The sequence below is a fragment of the Balaenoptera borealis genome, assembly GCF_965194805.1.
Source record: "Balaenoptera borealis genome assembly, chromosome: 4".
In the NCBI taxonomy this organism is placed as follows: domain Eukaryota; kingdom Metazoa; phylum Chordata; class Mammalia; order Artiodactyla; family Balaenopteridae; genus Balaenoptera; species Balaenoptera borealis.
Genome location: NC_138861.1, coordinates 77,233,476 through 77,259,451, shown reverse-complemented (window position 1 = coordinate 77,259,451; position 25,976 = coordinate 77,233,476). Strand labels below are relative to the sequence as shown.

Genomic DNA, 25,976 nt, shown 5'->3' with positions numbered 1-25,976 from the left:
CAAAACCCCATTTCATTGACTGGAAGACACAACTGATTATAACACACACCATTATTTTATGTACCCCAGCAAGAGAAAAAAATACTGCACTTAGAGTGAGAAATGCCATTGATTCCAAGATGCACCCCAATTTCAGAAATGTGAAAATGTGAAAAAATGGATATTTTAGAATCCATAAGAAATGGTAGTATTCTTCAAGCCAAAGCTGCCCCTTTTCTTTTCAGAATGGAAAATGACTTTAACTATTTTCAGCTCAATCAAAAAGAAGTTTTCTTCTGTATTAGGTTCATTCCTACCTCTCTTTGTATACAACTGTTTAATACAAATGTCCAAAGAGGCAACTGATAAATCCCCATTTAACCTTTTTCCAAAAATATTTAAGACATTTCATTCAAAACAAGCTGCTGCCAGCTTGCTATGAAGAATAAGAAGGGTGGAGAAAGAACAGGCTGCCAGCCGATGAGGGCAGATTCTGATTCTGTAAGCGCTGAGCCCCACAGTGCTCTCCACACGCAGGGCCCCTCCCAAGAGGAGAAAAGACAGAGTTGAGCCCATTCATTTGTCCCGAACTTGCCAACCGGATAAAACACCCCTCTCCGTAAGAGAGGAGAGAATAAAGGGTCAGTGACAGACCAAGAGCGTGCCTAGGAAAACCCCTCTTCGTGGAAATCGGTGGTGGGCTGGGGGATGTTCTCCTCTGATAAATGGCCTTTGCAGTAAGTTTGATGCAACACTGTGAAAACCACTGTGACATAGTAAGAAACATATACTTGGCCTCTGTCCCCAGTTCCTGGCACACGGCTCCGAAAACCCTTGTATTTTCCCGAGCAACAGGGGTGCTAGGAGCATCTTGTGTTCTAGTATTTGGTCTTGGGCCCTGATTCCTGGTACACACAACTCCGAAATCCCTTGGAATTTCCTGGATGATAGGAGCATCTTTTGTTCTAATGAGGTGATTCTTGGTGGGTTCCTGGGTAGCTCCTGGATAGGGGCTGGTCACCAGAAAGACCAAGCCAAGAATAGAAGCTTGGACTTTCAGTTTCACCCCCCCCCTCCCCGCCCCATCCTCCAGGAATGGGAGAAGGGCTAGAGACTGAGTTAATAATTAATCATGTCTACGAGATGAAGCCTCCATAAAAATCCCTACAGTATAGAGTTTAGAGAGCTTTGGGGCTGGTAAACACATCCATGTGCTGGGAGGGTGGGACACCCCAACTCCACGGGAACAGAAGCTCCTGCTCTTAGGACACTTTCAGACCTCACCCGAGTTCTAATAAGATGAAACTTAAATAAATGTTTCGGGAAGGGTAAGCTGGGACGAAGTGAGAGAGTGGCATGGACATATATACACTACCAAATGTAAAATAGATAGCTAGTGGGAAGCAGCCGCATAGCACAGGGAGATCAGCTCGGTGCTCTGTGACCACCTAGAGGGGTGGGATAGGGAGGGTGGGAGGGAGACGCAAGAGGGAGGGGATATGGGGATATATGTATATGTACAGCTGATTCACTTTGTTTTACAGCAGAAACTAACACACCATTATAAAGCAATTATACTCCAATAAAGATGTTAAAAAAATAACAAATTAAAAAATAAAGTGTTGAAAAATAAATAAATAAAAATATAAATGTTTCCCTGAGTTTTGTGAGCCATTATGGCAAATTATGGAACCCAAAGAGGGGGTCGTGGGAACCCTGATTGATAGCAGGTTGGTCAGAAGTATGAGAGGCCCAGACTTGCAACTGATGTCTAAAGTGGGGGGCAGTCTTGTGGGACTTAGCCCATAACCTGCAGGGTCTGTGCTAACTCCATTTAGTCATAATTGAATTACAGGATACCCAGTGGGTGTGACACCCAGTAGTGGGTGGGAGGATTGCTTGGTCTTGGAAAAACCCCTACATATTTGGTGTCGGAAGTGTTAAGAGTAGAGCGTAAAGAAACAAGAGATTTTCTTTTAACATGCTCCACAATTTTCCTTCTCAGCAAAAATCCTATGAAAAATCTCCGTAACAGTAAACAACACTCAGGTCTGACTTTAGGGATCACCTTTTTTTGCCTCTTCCCTCACTCTTCATCCAAATAATATCACCAGCACTTTTGCAAGTGACAAATCAGGACCTCCCAGAGTGTTGGTGAAGTCAGGAACAGACCTAAAATGAGCCATTACATTTCCAAGCCTAGCCGTCTGGCTTGGGACCTAATAGAAGCTCTAGAGGACTGAGAAGGTAAAACCCACCAATTTGCTATAGGACAAGCAGACATACTGTCATTTAGTTTAGTTAAACTTGATCTGTACAGAAGAGATTCTCTGAAATTTAGTATCTCATAAATAAAACTAATTCTACCTATTAAAAACTGCTTTGGCAACTGATAAAATGCTGTGCCGACTTTTCATTGCAAAGACAGATAACATTTAAAACTAAAGCAACGTTTACCTGGAAAATCGTGAGTGGCTCTATAAATCATTTATATTTTATTTAAATGTCATTTTCCAGACTTCCCTGGTGGCTCAGTGGTTAAGAATCCGCCTGCCAATGCAGGGGGCACGGGTTCGACCCCTGGTCCAGGAAGATCCCACATGCCACGGAGCAACTAAGCCTGTGCGCCGCAACTACTGAGCCTGCGCTCTAGAGCCCGCTAGCCACAACTACTGAAGCCTGCGCGCTCTAGGGCCCGTGTGCCGCAACTACTGAGCCCGCATGCTGCAACTACTGAAATCCACATGGCTAGAGCCTGTGCTCTGCAACAAGCAAAGCCACCGCAATGAGACGCCCGCGCACCGCAATGACGAGGAGCCCCTGCTCGCCACAACCAGAGAAAGCCTGCTCGCAGCAACAAAGACCCAATGCAGCCAAAAAATTTTTTTTAAAAATTTAAAGTCATTTTCCAAGTTGGATTTTTTTATTTAGAAATGTAAATTCTACCTAAAAAAATAACTGGAGATAGATACTACATACATATTTATAAAGTATGTTTTTTAGAAAGTATAAACACAGCTGCTTCCTCTACTACAAGTTTGCTATCATTTTATAACCACCAATAAATTATGGTCAATAGGGGGCTTCCCTGGTGGCGCAGTGGTTGAGAGTCTGCCTGCCAATGCAGGGGACACGGGTTCAAGCCCTGGTCTGGGAAGATCCCACATGCCGCGGAGCAACTAGGCCCGTGAGCCACAACTACTGAGCCTGCGCGTCTGGAACCTGTGCTCCGCAACAGGAGAGGCCGCGATGGTGAGAGGCCGCGATGGTGAGAGGCCCGCGCACCGCGATGAGGAGTGGCCCCCGCTTGCCACAACTAGAGAAAGCCCTCGCACAGAAACCAAGACCCAACACAGCCAAGAAATAAATAAATGAAGAAATAAATAAATAAAATTAAAAAAAAAAAAATTATGGTCAATAAAAGTTTTTCTTTGAAACAATTAGCATAAAAACATCAGATATACAATGTAGAAACAATGAGATTTAAATCTGGATTTAAGAAAAATACTGTTAAACATCATCAAATAGTAAGTAAAAAGACAGTAACAGTTTTCTATGTAACAGTCTCATTCTTCCTCAGTAAATTTTAGTTTAGAAAAACAAAATCTAGGTGAGAGTATATTAAAACTATTACTTGCATAAAGTAAATTGGCATTTGCAATATTTTTGGCTCAGCTAAAAGAATAAATAATGACTACTATTTATTGAGCATTTACTACATGTCAAGCACTGTACTTAGTGATATACATATGTAATCTCATCCAATCCTGACAATAACACTATGATGTAGGCACTTTATTCCCATTTAGATGAGGAAGCTAAATCAAACTTTATTTTTTTTTATAGTAATAAAAAAAGAATTCTTCAAAGGCTACCAAAAAATTAAGTAAATCCGTACTTTGATTAAAAGAAAAGCAAAGCTACTTTTAAAAGTGAATGCATTCATTAATAGAATCATAGATGCAGCCATGTTCAGGTTCAACTTCGTTTCTACATTTTTTAACTTGAAATAGAAACAGAACTACTTGTTAATTAGCACATATGTACTGAATGCCTAAAACACAGACTGTGATATTGGACCTTAATGAAAATGGAGAGAAAAAGGAATTGAGAAGATGCTTTATCCCCTTTGGTTTTTAAAAACATTCACTGCAAATAATTATTAGATTTTTCCCAATAATAATCAAAAAAGTTTCTCTTTTGAGCACACAGTATTATCTTTCTGTCATATTTCAGGGCCTGAGTCAAACATAAGTCTTATGAATAGTACCCAGATCTCTTGCTGACTAGTCATTAAATCGCCAGAACCACTGAGCCAAGAGATGGCAGTGAGTAAGGAATGCAGTAACCTGTGTTTAATTATACATTTCCAAGACCAATTTCTTTTTCTTTACCAAGGTTGTCTACAGGGTTACTTAGGCCATGAAGTCAACACTGAGGTTCAGTGACGGAGGCTGGGGAGAGAGTGGTGGAAATGAGTCTCCAAAGAAATAAACAGCTCTCAGTGCTGGCTGAGATTTGCATTAGGTGGCTCTCAAGCCCTTAGGAAAAAGCTAGACATTGTCCTCACGCTCGAAATAAACTCAGATGCTCTACTTTCATACCGAAGTCCGTAAATAGGGCAGCTCAGCATAAATTATGACTCATTACAATAATGGATGAGTGTATACTAGATAAAATAAGCCTGTTCATAAACAAAGGGCAATTGCTATGGCTGGTGTATAAGTTCACCTGTGCGAAAACACTAACTTATAAGGACCCAGAAATGACTGAGTGTTCTCAGTGCTGGTCAGGGTAATGGCAATTATGATAAAAGTGGGGTTTTAGCATTTTAAATGTTACTTCTTTTTCCCTGTCTTTTTATTCCTTCTCCACTTGCTGAGAGAAGCACACCAAGTACCGTGGTCACATCTGAGGCAGTCTAACATGGAAAAGGATTCCAAAAATTAATTATAAATATAAGATGCCATAGAATTAATACTGTATCATGTTTCTTCAGAAATCTCTGGTGAGTTGAAGGATTATCATTCTTGGGAGAAAACTGCTGTGCCTTGTTTGGAAACACTCCTGTTGGATTTTGGTGCTAGAGATTCACCTCACAGGGTATCAGTGGTGGGCAGGGGTGAGGAGCTGTCCTGGTGGCAGGACGGGAGGAGGGAAGGAGGCTGTAGCAGTGGCCTAGAGCAGGTTGCCAGAGCCCAGGGCAGTGCATGGCGGGAAGCAAGGGCGTCCCAGTGCAGGGTGTCAGCATCAAAAGAGGGTGAGGAGGGCATCTTCGCACAGTGGGTGGCAGAGCTAAGCAGGGGTTGTTGGAACCCAAAGTGGCAGAAAAGAACCTCACAGAGGCTGGCGGCAGTGAAGACCCAGTGCAGGGTTTCAGAACCTGAGCAAGATGAGGGGTGTGTCTAAATGGCGACCAAGGCCCCTGTGAGGTGAGGAGGGAATCTCTGTGAGGGAGTGGGGTGGGCAGAGAAGGGAGGGGAATGAAGCAGCGGCCCTACACAGGTTGTCAGAACCAAAGGAGGTGAGACAGGCATCCATGGGGAGGTTGGGGGACAGCAATCTCCCAAGATAGAGTGTCAGAGCCTGAGCAGGGAGGTGAGAACATGCAAACAGGGGAGTGGCAACGGCAATATTCTGGCACGGGATGTCCGAGCCTACAGAGGGAAGAGGGCATCTGTGCCATGGGAGCAGCAGCGGGGCTTGGTGTGGGGTCCTGGAGCCTGAGAGGGGTGAGGAGGGCACCCATGCAAGAGGTGGAGGCCAGGCAGCACAGCGCTAGAGGTCAGAGTCTGAGTGAGGTGGGAAGGGCATTCGTGTGGAGAGGTTTCAATAGGGGCACCTTTGTGTGAAGTAAAAGAGAACATCCCTGTGGGCCTGGCCATAGCCTGGAGCAGGAAGACAAGCCCAGGTGAGGTGAGGAAGGCACCTGTGAGAGGGGCAGCAGTGCTAATGGAAGACTGGTTACCTACAGAAGGGATTTACAGATAAGGAAAGGGAGAAAACTAGAATGAACCCTGTGGTATTACATTAGAATTGTGACCTGGTTTTTAATAAGTAGATACAGATATGGGTGATATAGATAGATACAGTTACAGAAAAAATATAAGGAATAATTGATAAATCCACAATCATAGTGGGAAATTTGAAAACACTTCTGTCAGAAGCTAGTAAGTAAGGAGATAAAGAATTTTTTTAAAATGTATCTTTGAATCATTTATATTTATTTGACTTATTTATATTATAATAATATATATTTTAATATATATTATATATGATTACTATAAGCTAAGGGACATTTATGGAACCCTACATAAAACAATTAGAGAATAAACATTCTTTTTGAGTATATGTGGACCATTTAGAGAAATGAATCACATACAAAGGAAGTCACATAAATAAGGAGATTATATCATTCAAAACACATTCTCTGACCACAATCTAATAATCAAGTAAAAATAAGTTTTTTAAAAGACCTCATATATTTATAAGCTTAAAAAATATCATGCAATCTAAATAATAAATAAATCAAAGGGAAAATCACAATAGAAGTTGTGAAATATTTAGAACTGAATAACAACAAAGACAGTCAAACTTTTGGACTAAGCTACAGCAGTATTTAGAGGGAAATTCATAATCTTAAATACATTATTTGAAAATAGGAAGTTAAAAAAAGAACAACAGAGTAAAACCAAAGAATACAGAAGAAAGGAAATAAGATAAAAACAGAAATTAATGAAAAATAAAACAGAGCACAAATGAGTGTATCAAAATAAAAAAACTAAAGCTGATTCTTTGGAATGACTAATAAAATTCTGCTAATACGAACCAAAATCAAAAGGAGAGTTAATTTTGCAATAAAAATACCAGGTATTGAAAAAAGGAATTACAACTATATATTCAAAGGAGATTTAAAAATTTTAAGAGAATTCTATAAATAAATTTATGCCAATTTGACAATATAGATGAATGGATTTAAATGAATATAAACTACCAAAATAATCTCAAGAAAAAACAGAGAATTAAATAGATCTATAAACACTTAAGTAATCAAATTGGAAGTAAAAATCTAAGTCTAACAACAACACAACAGGTCCACATGATTCTAAATTGAGGCATATTTCACTTTTAAGCAACTGAAAATTCCTTTCCTATACAAATAGCTCCAAATACAAAAAATGAAACTCACTCTTATTTTACCTAACTACTGTAAGCTTTCTTACGAAACTGGACATCAACACAATGAAGAAAAATTATAAGGTAATCTCACCTACAAGCATAAATGCAAACGTGTAAATAAAATATTAGTAAACTAAATCCAGCAGTGTGTGTGTGTGTGTGTGTGTGTGTGTGTGTGTGTAGGATCAAGTTAAACTTATCCCAGGAATGCAGTAATGATTATTTTAAAAACTATAAATACAATTCACCACATTAACAGATTATGGGAGAAAAACCATATACATATATTCACCTAAAAAATTTCAGAATCTATATTAAGTGAAATTCAACACTCAGGCAGGATAAAAACAGCAATAACAACAACAACAATTCAGCAAAATAAGATTAAGAAGGAACTTCCCTAGCCTGATTAAAAACAAAACTAAACATAATATTTAATGGTAGAATTTTAGAGCTGTCTTTAAAGTCAGGAATAAGATGAAAACACCTATTTTCATTGCCTCTGTTGAGTAGGGTCCTAGTATGCCTGGTCAGTGCACTAAAAAAGAAAGTGGTATGAAGTGTGGAAAGGAAGTAACAAAACTGCCATTATTCGCAGATAATATTATTGCCTGCAGAGGAAATACAGGACAACCAATGAATCACAGCAAGAAATAGGAAAACAAATATTAATACAAAATGCAAGGTTGTTGGACACGTGATCACCAGTCAAAAGTCAAGCCAAGAGTATTCCAATACACCAGCAATGAGCAATTAGAAAATTCAATTTACAACTGGTATTAAAATCATTAAAATACCCATAAAAAATCTAGTAAGTTTCTTTTATAGAGAAAGGCATAAAACTGGGCATGTTAATTTTAACACTGTGGTATTAATTCTGTGATGGATAAACTGACCACTGAAACAGACTAGAAAGTGAGATACAAACCTATTTTTATATGAGATCTTAGTATATTATGTATCATTGAGAAAAGGATGAATATCTTTTGGTTCCAAATAACAGAAAACCAACTAAAATGGCTTAAACAATGAGAAGAATCATCATCTCACAAAACAAGATATTTTGAGGTAAGACTCAAAGTCATCTTTAAGGATTTAGGTTCTGTTTATCTTTTTCAGGATCTCAGCGAGCTCCCTTCATTATTACAAAATACTCAAAGTGTCACAAACATATATCAAGAAAAAGGAGCTTGTTTCTTCATTATATATTTTTCTACAAGGGCAAAAGAAGATCTTTCTTAGAAGCACCTCCAGCAAGCTTCGCTTTGCCTCTCTTAGGCTAGAACTGCTAAACCAATCATTAGGTGGGGAGATGAGAATATGAATATAGTCTGAGACCAATCAGGATTTGCCTGAATCATGTGGGAAAAGAGTGGACACTGGAACAAAACTGGTGTTCTGCCAACATGAGAAAGAGGGAAATGACTGTTAGGTAAGTAATCTACAGCACAATGGAATATTTCATAAATGGTGTGGGGAGAATAGGCTATCCATATGGAGGAAAAGAAAATGAGATCCCAATAATATCATAAGCAAAGATAAATTCCAGGTGGATTAAAAATTCAAATGTCAGGGAGGGTGGGAGGGAGATGAAAGAGGGACGAGATATGGGGATATATGTATATGTATGGCTGATTCACTTTATTATAAAGCAGAAACTAACACACTACTGTAAAGCAATTATACTCCAATAAAGATGTTTTAAAAATAAACAAAAATTCAAATGTCGAAAACAAAAATTAATTTTTAGTGGAAAATACTGAACAATATATTTAGAAATTAGGGGTACAAAAAGATTTCTAATATAAAACATAAATAAGAATAAACCATAAAAGATAATAGTCATTAACTAGAGTACATCAAATGCAAAAATTTTGTACAATAAAACATATAGGAATTAAATTTAAAAGCCAAACCACAGTCTGGGAGAAGTATTTGCATGACATAAAACAGTTTTTTCTGTTACCTAATAGATAAATAAGTATAAAAATGAGCAATTGATAGAAGAGGAAAACTGAATAGCTAATAAATACTCCAGAAGGTGCTCAGCCTCATCAGTAGCCAGAGAAATGCAAATTTATACAAAGATAGTATTGACCCATTATAAAAAAATGTTTAAATTTGATAATACTGAGTGCTGGACACTATGCTGGGAAACAAACTGTCATCCAGTCCTAGCAGAAGGGTCAACTAGTTCAACATCTTTGATAATCAGTTTGGTGATATTTAGTAAACTCAACAATATGCATGGTCAACAAAGTAACAATCCTCTCCAAGGTATATGCCCTAGAGACACTCTCTCACATGTGGGCCAGAAGACAAGTTCCAGGATACTCATCTCATTCTTTCTAACCACACACACACACACACACACACACAAATATGGAACAGTCTAATTATACATCAATATGGATTCCATAAATTGAATATTTATACAATTAAATCTATACATGTCAATTTGGATTATCTTAAAACACAATGCTGAGAGGGAAAAGCAGGTTGTTTAGGGATACTTATAATGTGATATCACTTACATAAAAAGTAAAACCCATAGCATAATACTCTGTATTATTCATGGAAAAATAAATATTTAATAAACATATAGAAACAAGGAATCAAGCTTGTGATTACCCCTGGGAAAGGAAAAAGGAGAATCAGAGCAGGAAAAGGGTATAGTATCAGAGACGCTTCAACTTTATGTCATTTTATTTCTTTAATGAAAAAGGATATAAAGTAAACATAAAAACTAGTAAATTATATTGAATCTATGTGTAAGGTACATAAATATCTGTCATATTATTTTATGTGTTTGAAATACTTTATAATTTTTAAAAATACATCTTCTTAAAAGTTTCCTATGAAAGTATTTTATCAATAGTGAAAAGGTCCTACTCCACATACATCTCTCTTCATGAAAATTACAAATGAGGACTTCCCTGGTGGTCTAGGGGTTAAGACTCCACTCTCCCAACGCAGGGGGCCCCGGTTCGATCCCACACGCCGCAACTAAGATCCCACATGCTGCAACTAAAAAAAGATCCCGCATGCCACAACTAAAGATCCCGCATGTGGCAAGGAAGATCCCATGTGCCACAACTAAGTCCCGGAGCATCCAAATAAATAAATAAATAAGCTAATACTTTAAAACAAAAAAGAAAATTACAAATGGAGTTTGCCTCCCTTTCGTCTATTATAAGCATCATTTTTAAGCCACATGCTATATGTTGTTTAAGGATTAGAAAGTAGTGTCAGGGGCTTCCCTGGTGGTGCAGTGGTTGAGAATCTGCCTGCCAATGCAGGGGACACGGGTTCGAGCCCTGGTCTGGGAAGATCCCACATGCCGTGGAGCAACTAGGCCCATGAGCCACAACTACTGAGCCTGCGCGTCTGGAGCCTGTGCTGTGCAACAAGAGAGGCCGCGATAGTGAGAGGCCCGCGCACTGCGATGAAGAGTGGCCCCCGCTTGCCACAACTAGAGAAAGCCCTCGCACAGAAACAAAGACCCAACGCAGCCATAAATAAAATAAATAAAATGAAACTTTAAAAAAAAAAAGACCACTTATTGTAAACATTTAAAAAAAAAGAAACAAAAAAAAAGAAAGTAGTGTCAGAAGAAATGTAAACAGTAGCAATATTCTACAGGAAAAGTAGCAAGGATTAAATAAAGATGCCATGAAGATCAAGAAAGGTCCAAACTGCATAAAACTGAAAAGAGATCTTCAAAGTTTAGTCAAATACTCAAAAAACATTCTAAGTATTGAGTGAGAAGCCAAAGACGTTACTGTCAAAAAAAAAAAGAAAGTAGATATAGAAACAAACTGCTACTTGAATTTTAAATTGGGGGCACTTAGAGAATATGATATAGGGCATATGTCAACAATATGATTTATTACTAAGATTATAATAAATATCAAAGTTTTTCCCTGGAATTAAAATCTTTAATTATTAATATCCCAAGAAGCTCCCAGAGCAACATACCTGGAGAAGGAGCCTTTCAAAAGCCAGAAAGTTGTCCCACTTGGCAGTCTGCGGGTGTTTCAGAGTTTGAACAGTGGCCAGCCCAAGCTGTAGGAGCCCACAGTGATTCCCTAGAGCTTTGAGGTTGTTCTTGAAGAGATGAATATAGGACATGAGCTGTCCCGGAGTGACTCTCCCTGGAAAAACATACAATTTATCAGTGTACCCTCTTCTGGGAGTGGTAAAAATAATGAAGAGAATGCCATTAATAATACTACTGCAGGGCTTCCCTGGTGGCACAGTGGTTAAGAATCCACCTGCCAATGCAGGGGACATGGGTTCGATCCCTGGTCTGGGAAGATCCCACATGCCGCAGAGCAACTGAGCCCGTGCACCACAACTACCGAGCCTGTGCTCTAGAGCCCGCGAGCCACAACTACTGAAGCCCGCATGCCACAACTACTGAAGCCCGCGTGCCTAGAGCCCATGCTCCGCAACAAGAGAAGCCCCGCTCACCACAACTAGAGAAAGCTTGCGCACAGCAACGAAGACCCAATGCAGCCAAAATAAATAAATAAATAATATAAGATAAAATAAAAAAATACTACTGCCTTACATCAGCACAAAACTTCAGAGTAAACTGCAAGCTTGCCGAAGCTATTGTGACTCTTAAAACAACATGGTGCCAACAGCAAAGTTGAAACTATTAACTGCGTTTTGCAAGCAAGAAAACACACGTTAAGTGATCTTGCCAAGGCCATATTGCTAGTAGAATTCATTTCATAATTCTGAAGTACCCCATAAATAAGTTATCAAATAAAGTCATATGAATAAATATTTCTTGAGCTCAACATGGAGTACCTCTCCAAGACAAATGATATAGCAATCTAAGAGGCAAAAAAGTAAGGTTTCTAATTGTGTGCGTATGTATATAAAGGAGAAATCTGTTATGACTATAGCTAAAACTTTATCACTGATATCCGTGGGTTCATGACAATATTCATGAGCATAAAAGCTGGCTGTTTATGGAACAAAAATGTATGGAGAACTAGAGTGGCAATAACCCTGGAAGATGAGGTATCAGAAGAAATGGTTTGGTATGGGTGACACAGCACATTTACTACAATGGTCACCTCTATCTAGAACGAGACCCCCACTTCATAAAAGACTGGAGTACCAAAAACAAACAAACAAAAACAAACAAAAAACCACCTGTTGAAGATTCACTCTTTCAGAGCGTCTAAGTCCAACTTTTGCCTATAGCAGTCCTTCCATTTAGTCGCTTCCCACTCTAATATGTCAAATTTCACTCCTGCCATTCATCAATGCTATGGACTGAACTCCTGAACCACAGATTCTCCTCATTGGGCAAGAAGATGGCAATGGGGCCAAACATAGATGCAAGTCAAGTAATTCTTTCCTTTACATCTTACCTACACCCTGTTTGCGGTTTACTCTCTGATGCCTGAAATCCCAGTTTGTTTGTTATGTCTACGTTTGTTAATATTTGGCAATGGGACCACCTGTATTTATTTAGCACTTTATCGTTTATACAGTGCAAGTATGTCCTCTTCTGATTTTCACAGCAAGTCTATGGAGTAGCAAATAAGTGAGAGTTCAGTGTCTTACACGGTGCTAAATGGCATTTGTCAATTAATGGTTTTGCTACAGACTATAATACACAAAAAATAAAGACCTTGTTTCAAGAAACTTATAAGCCTGCAACATATTCTATCTTTTCATTACATATTTTGAAGAGATTAAGGATTTTGAAGTGCCTTATTACCTGTTTATCAGGGTGAGCATGTAAAGAATAAAAACAGTGGGAATGATGAGCACGGAGCTGAGTCTCACTAGTTTCTTTGGTCCCTTGGCGAAGCATAGTTCATTCCTGATTCTCAAGCAGCAAGCTAATGATTTGCTTGCTTAAGTACTAATAGAGAAGAGCCTCATTAACCCTTTCTCTGCTTGGTTTTGAGTCAGGTTGATTAAGGTATAATTTACATACAGTAAAATTCATCCTTTTCTGGTTCAGGCTGTTCTCAAATCAGTTCTATGAATTTTGACAAATGCATGTAGTTGGGTAAGCACTGTCACAATCAAAATATAGAATATTTCCATTACTCCAAAAAGTTCCCCCTTTGTAGTCAATTCTCTTTTCCCACCCCCAGCCCTTGGTGAACACTTATCTGCATTTATCTGGCTTCTGTCCCATAGTTTTGCCTTTACAGAATGTTCTATAAGTGGAATCATATAGTATGTAGCCTTTTGAGTCTGGCTTCTTTCACTTTAGCATAAGGTATTTGATGTTCATTCATGTTGTTGCTTATATAGGTAGTTTGCTCCATTTTCTTGCTAAGTAGTAATCCATTGTATGAATGCGCCATGGTTTGTTTAGCCATTTATCCATTCACCGGTTAATGATCATTTGAGTTTTTTCCAATTTTTAGAAATTATGATAATTAGTGATGCTGAGCATCTTTTCATGTGTTTGTTGGCCATCTGTATGTCTTCTTTGGAGAAATGTCTATTTAGGTCTTCCACCCATTTTTTGATTGGGCTGTTTGTTTTTTTGATATTGAACTGCATGAGCTGCTTGTATATTTTGGAGATTAATCCTTTGTCAGTTGCTTCGTTTGCAAATATTTTCTTCCATTCTGAGGGTTGTCTTTTCGTCTTGTTTATGGTTTCCTTTGCTGTGCAAAAGCTTTAAGTTTCATTAGGTCCCATTTGTTTATTTTTGTTTTTATTTTCATTACTCTAGGAGGTGGATCAAAAAAGATCTTGTTGCAATTTATGTCAAAGAGTGTTCTTCCTATGTTTTCCTCTAAGAGTTTTATAGTGTCTGCTCTTACATTTAGGTCTTTAATCCATTATGAATTTATTCTTGTGTATGGTGTCAGGGAGTGTTCTAATTTCATTCTTTTACATGTAGCTGTCCAGTTTTCCCAGCACCAGTTATTGAAGAGGCTGTCTTTTCTCCATTGTATATTTTTGCCTCCCTTGTCATAGATTAGGTGGCCATAGGTGCATGGGTTTATCTCTGGGCTTTCTATCCTGTACAAATCAAAATTACAATGAGGTATCACCTCACACTGGTCAGAATGGCCATCATCAAAAAATCTACAAACAATAAATGCTGGAGAGGGTGTGGAGAAAAGGGAACCTTCTTACACTGTCGGTGGGAATGTAAATTGATACAGCCACTATGCAAAACAGTATGGAGGTTCCTTAAAAAACTAAAAATAGAACTACCATATGACCCAGCAATCCCACTACTGGGCATATACCCAGAGAAAACCATAATTCAAAAAGACACATGCACCCCAATGTTCATAGCAGCACTATTTACAATAGCCAGGACATGGAAGCAACCGAAATGTCCATAAACAGAGGAACGGATAAAGAAGATGTGGTACATACATACAATGGAATACTACTCAGCCATAAAAAGGAATGAAATTGGGTCATCTGTAGAGACGTGGATGGACCTAGGAAGTGTCATACAGAGTGAAGTAAATCAGAAAGAGAAAAACAAATATCGCATATTAAAGCATATATGTGGAATCTAGAAAAATGGTATCGATGACCTTATTTGCAAAGCAGAAATAGAGACACAGACATAGAGTACAAATGTATGGATACCAAGAGGGAAAGGGGTGGGGTGAAAGAAATTGGGAGATTGGGATTGACACATATACACTATTGATACCATGTATAAAATAGACAACCAAGGGGAACATACTGTATAGCACAGGGAACTCTACTTAATGCACTGTGGTGTCCTAAATGGGAGAGAAATAAAAGGGAGGGGATATATGTATATGTATGGCAGATTCATTTTGCTGTGCAGTAGAAGCTAACACAACATTGTAAAGCAGCTATACTTCAATAAAAATTAATTTAAAAAATAAATAAAAATAAATTGAAAAAGATTCACAAATCAAAGTCCACCAACATTTTCCAAAAAAAGAAAGAAAGAAATTGTGAATAAAGCCTTCACAAACATCTTTGTACAGGTTTTTATGTGTGTATGTGTCTGTGGACATATGGTTTCATTTTTCTTAAGTAAATTTCTAGGGTTGTTGGGTCATATGTTAAGTGTATGGTTAACTTTATAAGAAACCGACAAACTAAGTTCCAAAGTGAGCTGTCCCACCAGCAACAAATGAGATTTCTATTGCCTCACATCCTCACTAGCACTTGGTATTACCAGTTATTTTGGTTTTAGCCATTCTATTAGGTATCTAGCAACAACTCACTGTGGTTTTAATTTGTATTTTTCTAATGACTAATAATGTTGGTCTTTTCATGTGCTTATTTGCCACCCTATATCTTTTTTGGTGAAGTCTGTCTATTCAAATCTTTTGCTCATTTTTATTAGGTTGTTTATTTTCTTCCTGTTGAGTTGTGAGTGTCATTAACTTTTATTAATCCATTGGCTCAACATATATTTCTGTGCCAGGGACTGTTCTTACTGCTAAGAATAAGCCCATGAACAAATCAGACAAAAATCTGTCCTCATGGCCAACAAATAAAGAAGGCAAATGATTCCTGGATGCTCTCCTAATTAATTCAGCTCATTACATGTCATTCTCTTCTTAAGGGATGGGGATCTTTTGTGCAGATGATTAATATTTTTACACAAAAACATCTTGACATATTAAATATTAACATAAATATATGAAAACAAATTTTCACATGAAATGGGTTCAAATCTAACATTGCCATGAGCTCCATTTATTTGTTTATACACTGTGCTGCAGGTGACGGCAGTGTGGTCCCTGGATACACAGAGCTTTGTGTATCAAGAGAGAAAGTCATAAAACAATTATACAAACAATTGCTTAATCATTATTGTGGTAAGTATTGCTAAAGCAAAAACTAAAATGTCCTGAAACCATGAAAGGCTCTATGTGATATGTAATTGCCTACCTCTCCAACCCTATCTCCTGGACTGAAGGAGGAGGAATTTAAAAGGCTCAGAATACATACAATCCATTCGTAACATAACCGTCTTTTAGAGAGACCTCAAGAAATGGAAATCATCAGAGAAAGTCACCAGGTCTGTTTAGATTTCGACTGCCATAACCATATGTTCAATTTAAAGATAAGAATGTTTTCAATTCAGGGACTTCTCTGGTGGCGCAGTGGTTAAGAATCCGCCTGCCAATGCAGAGGACTTGGGTTCGATCCCTGGTCCGGGAAGATCCCACATGTCGTGGAGCAACTAAGCCCGTGCACCACAACTACTGAGCCTGCGCTCTAGAGCCCCCTCGCCACAACTACTGAGCCCACGTGCCACAACTACTGAAGACTGCGTGCCCTAGAGCCCGTGCTCCACAACAAGAGAAGCCAGCCAATGAGAAGCCCGTGCACCGCAAAGAGGAGTAGCCCCCGCTCGCCGCAACTAGAGGAAGCCAGCGCAGCAACGAAGACCCAACGCAGTCAATAAATAAATAAAATTTTTTTTTTAAAAAAGAATGTCTTCAATTCAAAAACATAGCTAAACTTTTTATCCAGTTAGCATTTTCCTCGCTCAGACTTGGACTCAGTGACCATATTTACATAACATTGCCTTCCCACATAAGGCATGAGATCCAAAGGAACAAATGGATATATTTCATAACAGGAAATGCCAACAGAACACTACCTTGTGAATCAGCAATTATTCACCTTTGCTGCTCCATTCTGTTCCCCTCTGTATACCTTTTTCTTACATACACAAGCCATTAACACTTCCTTATATATGTCATGAAAGCAGGGGGGTTTTTTGGTAAAAATTCATAACATGTTAATTGGAATTTAGTAAAAGAGTACTTCACACAAATGCTTTAAAATATAGGCTAGTGACATGTTTTAAATATAAATTTAATCACAATCTTACATAAAACAAGTCAAAATCAACTGCCTGACTACCAAAAATGCTATACTGTGAGGCTAACGACTTGAGAAAACTTCTCAGTTCATATCAACTAAAACTGCAAGCAACTAGAACCAGGTGTTGAAAAAGTAATAGAACATTTATTCACATCTCATATTACCAAAAAAAAAAAAAAAAAAAAAAAAACTCGTCAGGCAGATTTACATGGTGATTTTAAAATGTCAACCCAAGAAGGCTTTGCAACACATTTTTTTAAAGTCCTAAAAACAAGGGGTATTTTATATCAAAACTGCATAATACATAACAACTCTTTGAAAAGGGACAATTTTGAAATTTGAAAAATAGTTTTCAAGTAAGAAAATCTATTAGGCTTTCTTTTTCTTTTTTATAGTTTTTAAGGAAGTGAAATGGGCTTCAGATTTCAATTTAGTTAAGAAACACAAACACAAAACTTTAACAACCATCAGTTCTATGTATATTTTGAAACTCTTATTGAAATAGAATTATCTCTTGGGAGAAAGGGGACATATTTGGAAAATAAAAGGATTTAATATTTTTATATTGTCTGTGATCCTTACAATATTGAATTCCATTGTATTCAAATGAATTATGGAACTTACTCTTCCATTTACTATATACATTTGATAAACTATAACTTTCTGAACCTGTTTTGTGGCTTGGTAAGATATATTTAAAATATCTACACATATATGATTCTTTGTTGATTTTCTTTAAAAAAAAAAAAAAAAGTATTCTGTCAGTGCTAGGTTTGATTTAATCCCCAAATTGTGTCTTAATGGTAGAAGTAACCATCAGAAATTTTGTCTAAAATAGCATACTTAGCTACTAAATGTTTTCTTAAAAAAAAAAACTCTATAACAAATGATAATACTGTCATTGCATGTTTTTTATTCATCATTGTCCTGAAAACATGAATGAAAACCCAGTGTGTGAAATGTGAATAAACAAAGTTATGTTTTGGGGGGCTTTTTTTGTTTTTTAAGAAATTTATTTATTTATTTTTGGCTGCATTGGGTCTTCGCTGCTGCGCGCGGGCTGGCTTTCTCTAGTTGCGGTGAGCGGGCTTTCTCTAGTTGCGGCGAGCGGGGGCTACTCTTCGTTGCGGTGCATGGGCTTCTCATTGCGGTGGCTTCTCTTGTTGTGGAGCACAGGCTCTAGGCACATGGGCTTCAGTAGTTGTGGCACATGGGCTCTAGAGCACAGGCTCAGTAGTTGTGGCGCACGGCCTTCGTTGCTCCGCGGCATGTGGGATCTTCCCGGACCAGGGATCGAACCCATGTCCCCCTGCATTAGCAGGTGGATTCTTAACCACTGCGCCACCAGGGAAGTCCCCAAAGTTATGTTTTAAGACATGTATTTCCAGAAATCAAATATCAGCATTTCATTTTTCTCCTTTTTAATCATTTTTCTAATGTAATAAAGGCAAAGTATATTAAAATATTTAAATATAACATGTTCTGTTAAAACTCTGGTTTATTAACTCACACATAACTGGCAAACATGAATAATTTTAATATTACACAAAAATATCTCTTCATTTGTCATTTTTACTCATTGTAACATTTTGTGCCGCCAAATAAGAGCAGCTGAACACAAAGTAAACAAACATAGCTGAACTCTGCAAGCCACAAGAGGAGCTGAGCACTGATTACATTCCTAGTTCTTCTTGGCTCTGCTTGGCCCCGTGCACTGTCTTGGGAGTGCTTCCTGTTTGGTTCTCCCTGACCTTCAGTGCATTTTGCCTTTGCCTCTATAACCAAACAGCCTCAGCTCCTCTTTACATTACCTTCCAGTGAGCTACCTTCAACTCTTCTGTTCACATAAAGTCCCATATATGCGGTAACGTTTCTTTATCTATAGTCTTTATCTATCGAAATTTGGCCAATCTTTTTAACTGTGTTAGTATTTTTATCGTTTACGTTAGTGCTCTAATTATAAATTTGTATCGATTTTTGAATGGGCTTCTGCTAATGATATTTTTTTTATCACGAGCCCTGATAACTAGTATGTGATTTTGCAAATCAAGTTTTCCAGGAATGCGTGTAAATTATAGCAAAAGCACTTATACTAATATGTAGACAAAGGCGGCAACTCTACTAAAATTAAACTGTTGGTTGGTGGGCAGGACTGTCAGGGAAAATTTCAAATGTTAATTCAACAGCTGTCATGAGAGAGCCAGAATCTTGTGTACAAAAGATGGTTTCGGAGTTTTGTAAATAATGTACGAAAGGTTCAGAGGGTAGCATGAACACATCGGTTTACATCCTCTTCTCATTTCACCAGAAAGACAAAAAGGAATTAAAAAGGGAAAGGAACACACAACAAAGAGATCGTGAGATAGTCCATAAGCAGACAAGACTTCAAGCACTTTTCCTCCCCATCTGTTGGTTATCTTTGTAACTTACATTACATACTTAAACTTTCTTCTTTGTTCTGTCAACTACAGATGGCATGCTATGGCTTTTCGTCTTCTAAGCAGAGGATATTAGTTCCCCTTACCCTTCCCTCTACTTCATATTTCCCCCTTTCATCTTCCAAATCATCTGTACTTTTATTTTCATCCGGTCAAGATTGATAGCATTTATATTTTGTTTTGTAACCATAATTTAGTCTAATGTGCTTTTTCTATAGCATGATTCGAAAACTTCAAAATTAGTCAATAGTGTTTGTATCATTATAAACTATATAACTATTAATGACAGACCCAGTGTACAAGCTATGATTACATTTCCTTATGCATATAATACACTTGGATCCTAGAATGCATATGGGCTTTTTCTGAGGGGGTGGGGAAAGAGCATTCCCTGCTTTAATCAAAGTTGTAAAGTCTCCTAATTTCAAATACACTGTCTTATCTTTGAAGTCCGTGTTGTGTTGTTTGTTTGTTTTTTTTAAATTGAGGTATAGTTGATTTGTGGGGTTTTTTGTTCTTTTTTATTCCCCCTCCCTGAATACTTTACTAGCAAACTCCTTCATTCCCCAGTTCCATCATGGGCAGATTGTTCTTTAGGCCTTTTTGCACAGTCAGCAGCCTGGAACGCCTTTTATTGCTCTCCTCTATTGGAACACCGCTTCGCTAAATCCCTGATTTTTCTTTCCTGCTATACTGCCTTGTTTTGCTGGACACCCTCAAGTAACTTCCTCGGAAAAGATGTGTGGAAAGCAAAGTTCTCTTACCTCTGAAAAGGCTTTTTCTTGCCCTCGAAGTTTAATAACAGTTTATCTGGATCTACAATTCAAGGTTGAAAATAATGCATTGCTTCATTATCTTCTGGCTCAGGGTTGCTCATAAGAAATGTGTGCTAGTCTCATTCTTGTTTCTTTGTAGATAAGCTTCTTTTTTCCATCTTGAGGTCCATAGGATCCTTTCATTCTCTTGTAACTCTGAGGAGTCACAGTGATTGTGTCTAGTTTAGAGGGTTTTTATTCTTTCCACTTGCTTTTCAGTTAAGCCTATTCTATATACTTGATATGTCTTTCTTCACATCTGGGAAACTCTTACATTCTTTCTTTGCTAGTTTCCTGTCCTCTGCTTTCTCTCTCTTTCTGAAACTTCTAACAGTTCTTGGGCCTCCTGACTTGGTTCTCTATATCTTTTATCTTTGGTATCATATTTTCAATGTCCTGTTCTTTCTATATTTTAGGAAATTTTCTTGATTTATCTTTAAACTTTGGCTGAATTTTATTTTTACAATAATATCCTTATTTCTAAGAGCTTCTTTTTTAACAAGAGCTTTATGAGCTTTAACTCACATACCATAAAATTCACCCTTAAAATGTACAATTCACTGATTTTTACTATATTCACAGAGTTATGCAATCATCACCACTATATAATTTGAGAACATTTTCATCATCTCAAGAAGAGAGCCTATACTCAAATTTCCCCAGTTATGAAAAAGATATACAGCTATCAATCTATACATATTAGAATATAGCCTGAATAAAATTTTCAGTTGGGAGATATAACTGTACTTAGTTATACCAGTAAACTGAGAAATAGCAGAAATGAGAACATTCAGGTAATTATAGCTATAATAGAATTCTGGCTTTTTTATATGTAATAATACTATGGTCATGCACTAAAAAAATTTTTTTAATTGAAGTAACAGAGGAATAGAAGAGTACTAAATCATGCAGCAAAACAAACAGTAAAAATAAGCTTCCTCCCCTCCCCCCCAACCAAAGGCTTTGCCTAGAATATGTGACAAGGCACTGCAGCAAAGAAGGGCCATCTGCCCAGAAGATACAACCAATTTCAGACTCAGAAGCCTCAGGTATAATGGAGGTGAAAAGTGAGGGGTATAACATAAAGTAAAGCTTACACATCTTAAGTATGTAGTTCTGTTCACTGTTACACACACATCTATCCACGTAACCACCACCCAGATCAAGGTATGGAATATGTCCAGAACTCTAGAAGATTCTGTCAATACCTACCTAGTCAATAAGCTCACAACAGCAAGCCATTACTTTTAACTCTCTCAACACAACTCACTTTTTTGTCTGCTTTTGAACGTCATATAAACAGAAGTATACAGATATACTATTTTGTATCTAGCTTTTTTAACTCAACATCATCCAAAATCTCAGTCTTCTTTTTCACTGTGTTTTATTGTTCTATATGACTATAATAGTTTCTCTATCCATTCTACTTTGAAGGATATTTAGGTTTTATAGTTCAGGGCCATTATAAATAATGATGCTATGAACATTCTACTACATACCTTTTGCTAGACTCATTTCCATTGGATACATGCCCAGGTGTGAGACCACTGGATCAGTGTACACGTATCTAAAGTTGATACTGCCAAACAGTTTTCCATGGTTGTATCAATATAACCACACATTTTAAATATGATCAAACTTAACATAATTTTAAAAGTATACATACAATGTTTAAAACCTGGCACAACTGTATAATTAAGTTTCCTTCATGGTATTTTACACTGGGTAGCCAAAACTCTAATAAGAGAGAGAGAGAGAAAAAAAAAAAAGTCACAATGGAAACCACATTGCCATATTCTTAGTATGCACCTTTATTTTATTTTTCTCATTGTTTGTTTACTTGCTTATTTACTTACTTTCTTACCTAATTACATAGAAAAGGCCTGGAAGGCAAGATACTGATTTCGGAGCAAAGGTTACATTGAAGAGTAAGATGATAGGGAGGGGGGATAGACAATTACTTTTTATTTTACTAATGTTATGATATGAATTTTAAAGACTATTTTACTTTTTAAATAGTCTCTCGGTTCTGATATAAAATAATGTCTGTTTCATGTGGAATCAACAGACCAGTATTTTTCTCTGGGAAATCTGAGTCTATTACTATCACTGATTTGTACAATGGATGATTTGTACAATGGATGAAGCATTGGCTTTCAACAGAAAAAGAAATATAAGAGTAATACGGTGTCAGTTTCCCACCTCTACTGAGGTCAAAGGACAAAGAAATATGGTTAACATGCAGGTGGAGAGATTTAAGTCAGACATGAGAAAAAAATTCCACGATCGTGATGACTATTAGGCATTGAAACAAGTTATTAAAGCGGGGAAGAGGGAAGACATTATAAATCTTCTCCCGTAGGGATTTGAAGGGCAGTATATACAGCCAACTGTATAGCGAAAGTTGGATAAAACCCAGCTGGGAATCGATGTCCATTTTTGTAACACTATAAATACTGAAGAAGGATTTCCTGGGATATGCTTTAAACAGTATATGTTTCTTGTTACACAAATTTTTGAGCTCTATAGTATTACAAAGACAGAATAAGAAAGTAATGTGAAAAGATCATTTTAATTATATGAATCAATTCAATCAAATGGACCCAAAATTGAGAAATCTATTGCAAGATACGTTTTCAGGATAGTACAGAATGAAGTATAACTGCTGCAAGACCACAGGTCACAAATAGAAAATAAACAGCTCTCCCTGAAATTTATACAAAAACAGTGAAATATAAAACCACCAGAAACATTTATGGTTTGGCTTTCTTTAGAAATGCAGCCTTCCTGAGGCTAAGTTAAACACTGCATCAGTGTTTATAAACTGAGCAGAGAGCACAGAAAGGAACAGATAGATTACCCCTGTTATCTAAGGGGCAGATTACCAGCCTGCCAGGTAAGGAGCCTTTCCTTGGTGGGTCTACCCTGACTTGGAAAGAATAGCCTCCAAGTAAAGCAACTCCCACCCCACAGCCATGGATCTTCCCTTGGGGTTTTTAAACTCCTAGCCCATATTCTCATATGTTGAGGATCCCTTCTGTTGAGAAAATATAAAGATTAATAAGAAGAGGAGGAGGAGAAAAAAAGAAGAAAAAGATGCACCAATTAAAGTTAAAAATATAGAGCCAGAGGGGAGATGCTTGAAGATGGGATATTAGAAATTCAGATTCCCATTTTGTGGATGAGGAAACAGAGAAACAGAGGCAATTCAGGTTCTGTTTTAGGTGATGAAGTGTAAGAAGGAAATATTTGCTTAGTGACCTTAAGGCTTTCGGGCACTATGAATTATTAATTCAATAAAAACTCTTTCTGTCTCTTCCTCTAGATTCTCTTCTTCTTCACGCCCCTAAATGGATGTGTTCCTTACGACTCTGCCTTCAACCCTCCTCTCACTCATTCTACTTTCTTTTCCTGGATGATCACCCTTATGTTATATTTCCTTTAGAAATTCACTACTTAGGCTCCAACATAATCACTAGGTAACTAAATCCCCAATCTCCACTTTCACTTCTGGAAATCATTACTCTAGTCACATGTTTTCCAACTAAGATGATCGGGAAGCAATCATACAGGCAATGTAATTCCACCCCTAAATCTGGTAGAACACTCTTCATATGCAATTGTATGACCATTGGTCATTATTTTCATAATGTCTTTTATCTGCCCAGGAGACAGTAAATAATTTTATCATGCTATATCCTCCTTTTACAGAACACGTTGAATTTCACAAACATTTATATGTTACATAATAAATCATCTCATCTAATTGTCGGGTTAGCAGACAATAGAATCCCCACTTTGAAGACAGGAAAACAGATTCAGAAAAGTTAATTAACTTGTTCATTTGAAAATAAGACAGTATTTTTTCATGTTTCCTATCCCCTACAAGGACCTAATTATATACTATGAACACATAATAAATACCTTTTAAATGAATGAAAATAATTGTCCATTATGGCTAAATCTGGATAATGTATAGAAAAAATTTCAATGAGTTTTCCCCCTTCTACTGATTCCAGTGATCTCTAGAAAACTGTGCTAATCTTGGACCCCGGAAAATATGATACTCTTTTAAATAATGGTTCTCGGAGGTGTTCCATGGACCCCTGGGTCCTTGAGGCACTTTCAGGCAGTCAGAAAAGTCAGAACTATTTTCATAATAATACAAAGATGCTACCTGATTTTGTTACTATCCTGTGTTTGTATTGATGGTACAAAAACAGTGGTGGGTAAAAGTGCCAGTGCCTTAGCACCAATCAAGGAAGTGGTACCAAATTATACGAGTAGTCAGTTTCACTTTCAGAATGGCCATGGTGAAAAAGCAAATGTTACTAATTTTATCAAATCTCAACCCTTAAGACAACATCAATATTCTGTGTAAAGAAATGGGAAATACACAAAAAGCACTTCTGGGGCAAACCAAAGTATCAGTGCAACCATTACCTCAATCAAGGAAAAGCACTGATGTGATTACTTGAGTTGTGAACTGCTGTTCACACTGTTTTAATGGCATAAAATTTGTACTGAAAAGACAACTGAAAAAGTATGGCTCTTCACACACTTTTTCCAACAAGTAAATGAAGTGAGTCTGTCACTTCAAGGAAAACAATTAACAGTTTGTATTGTCAATATCGAAACTCAAGTTTTCATGTGAAATTATAATTTTGGAAAACTTGTATCTGCCCCTATATCTTTACATTCCTAATACTTAAAGATGTTCTAATGATATCAGTGGTGATATTGACAAATGTGGCTTTGTTATATTGTATAACATATGTCAACATTTCGAAAATCTGCATAATTTAAAGAACCAATATTGTCCAAGTGACTAATGTACAATGCTATAAAATAATATGTGCATAAAAGAGCCACTCAAAGCGCAAGAGACACCAATGGGTTTTAATGTACCAGAGTATGGAAAATTCAGCAATATGGTTTCATATTCCACACTGCAATTAACCTGTAAGAAATTACCTCTTGTAAACCTGGTGCAGTATCAAAGAATATCTGCAATTTTCTGGAAAGTTATTAAAATACTCCTCCCTTTTTCAACTACGTATCTTTGTAAGGCCAGCTTTTCTTTATATACTTTATCCAAAATAATATATCACAACAGATTGAATGAAGAAGCAGATATGAGAGTACAGCTGTCTTCTATTAAACCAGACGTTAGAGATGTGCAAAAATGTAAAGTGGTACCACTCTTTCCCTACATTATTTTATTTGAGAAAATATAGTCATTTTTCACAAAAATATGTTACATTAACATATAATAGGTTTATTATATTTTTATATTAATTAATATTTTTAAAAATTTCCCTGCTTGAATTCCTGACGTGATATTTTCTTTCTATCTATCTCACGTGTATCAATAGATATACTCCACATAAACAAAAGCTCTTGGTGTCCACATAGTTTCTTTTTTTGTTGTTCATAGGTTGTTGTGAACCCCAATAGTTTTTTTTTTTTTTTTTGGTCGCACCACATGCCTTGCAGGATCTTAGTTCCCTGACCAGGGATTGAACCTGGGCCCCCAGCAGTGAAAGTGCTGACTCCTAACCACTGGACCACCAGGGAATTCCCCTCAATAGCTTTTAACAATGTAAAGGGGTTCTGAGACCAAAAAGTTTGAGAACTGACGGTCGAAATCAGTGTCACTCTTGGATTCCATAGGAGGGAGATAGAAAAAGCAATCCATTAAATAAATACATAACAAATACCAACTGAC

At 37.2% G+C, this 25,976-nt stretch overlaps 1 protein-coding gene across 4 annotated transcripts in view; it reads right to left on the bottom strand.

Annotated features, from left to right (window-relative positions):
* Positions 1-25,976, bottom strand: part of SCFD2 (sec1 family domain containing 2) — a 394,904-nt gene that overhangs the window by 314,150 nt on the left and 54,778 nt on the right. For all 4 annotated transcript variants that reach the window (XM_082390564.1, XM_082390565.1, XM_082390563.1 and 1 more), the window contains exon 4: positions 11,137-11,312. In XM_082390564.1, the coding sequence (XP_082246690.1) occupies positions 11,137-11,312 (176 nt within the window). The remainder of the gene's footprint in view (positions 1-11,136; positions 11,313-25,976) is intronic.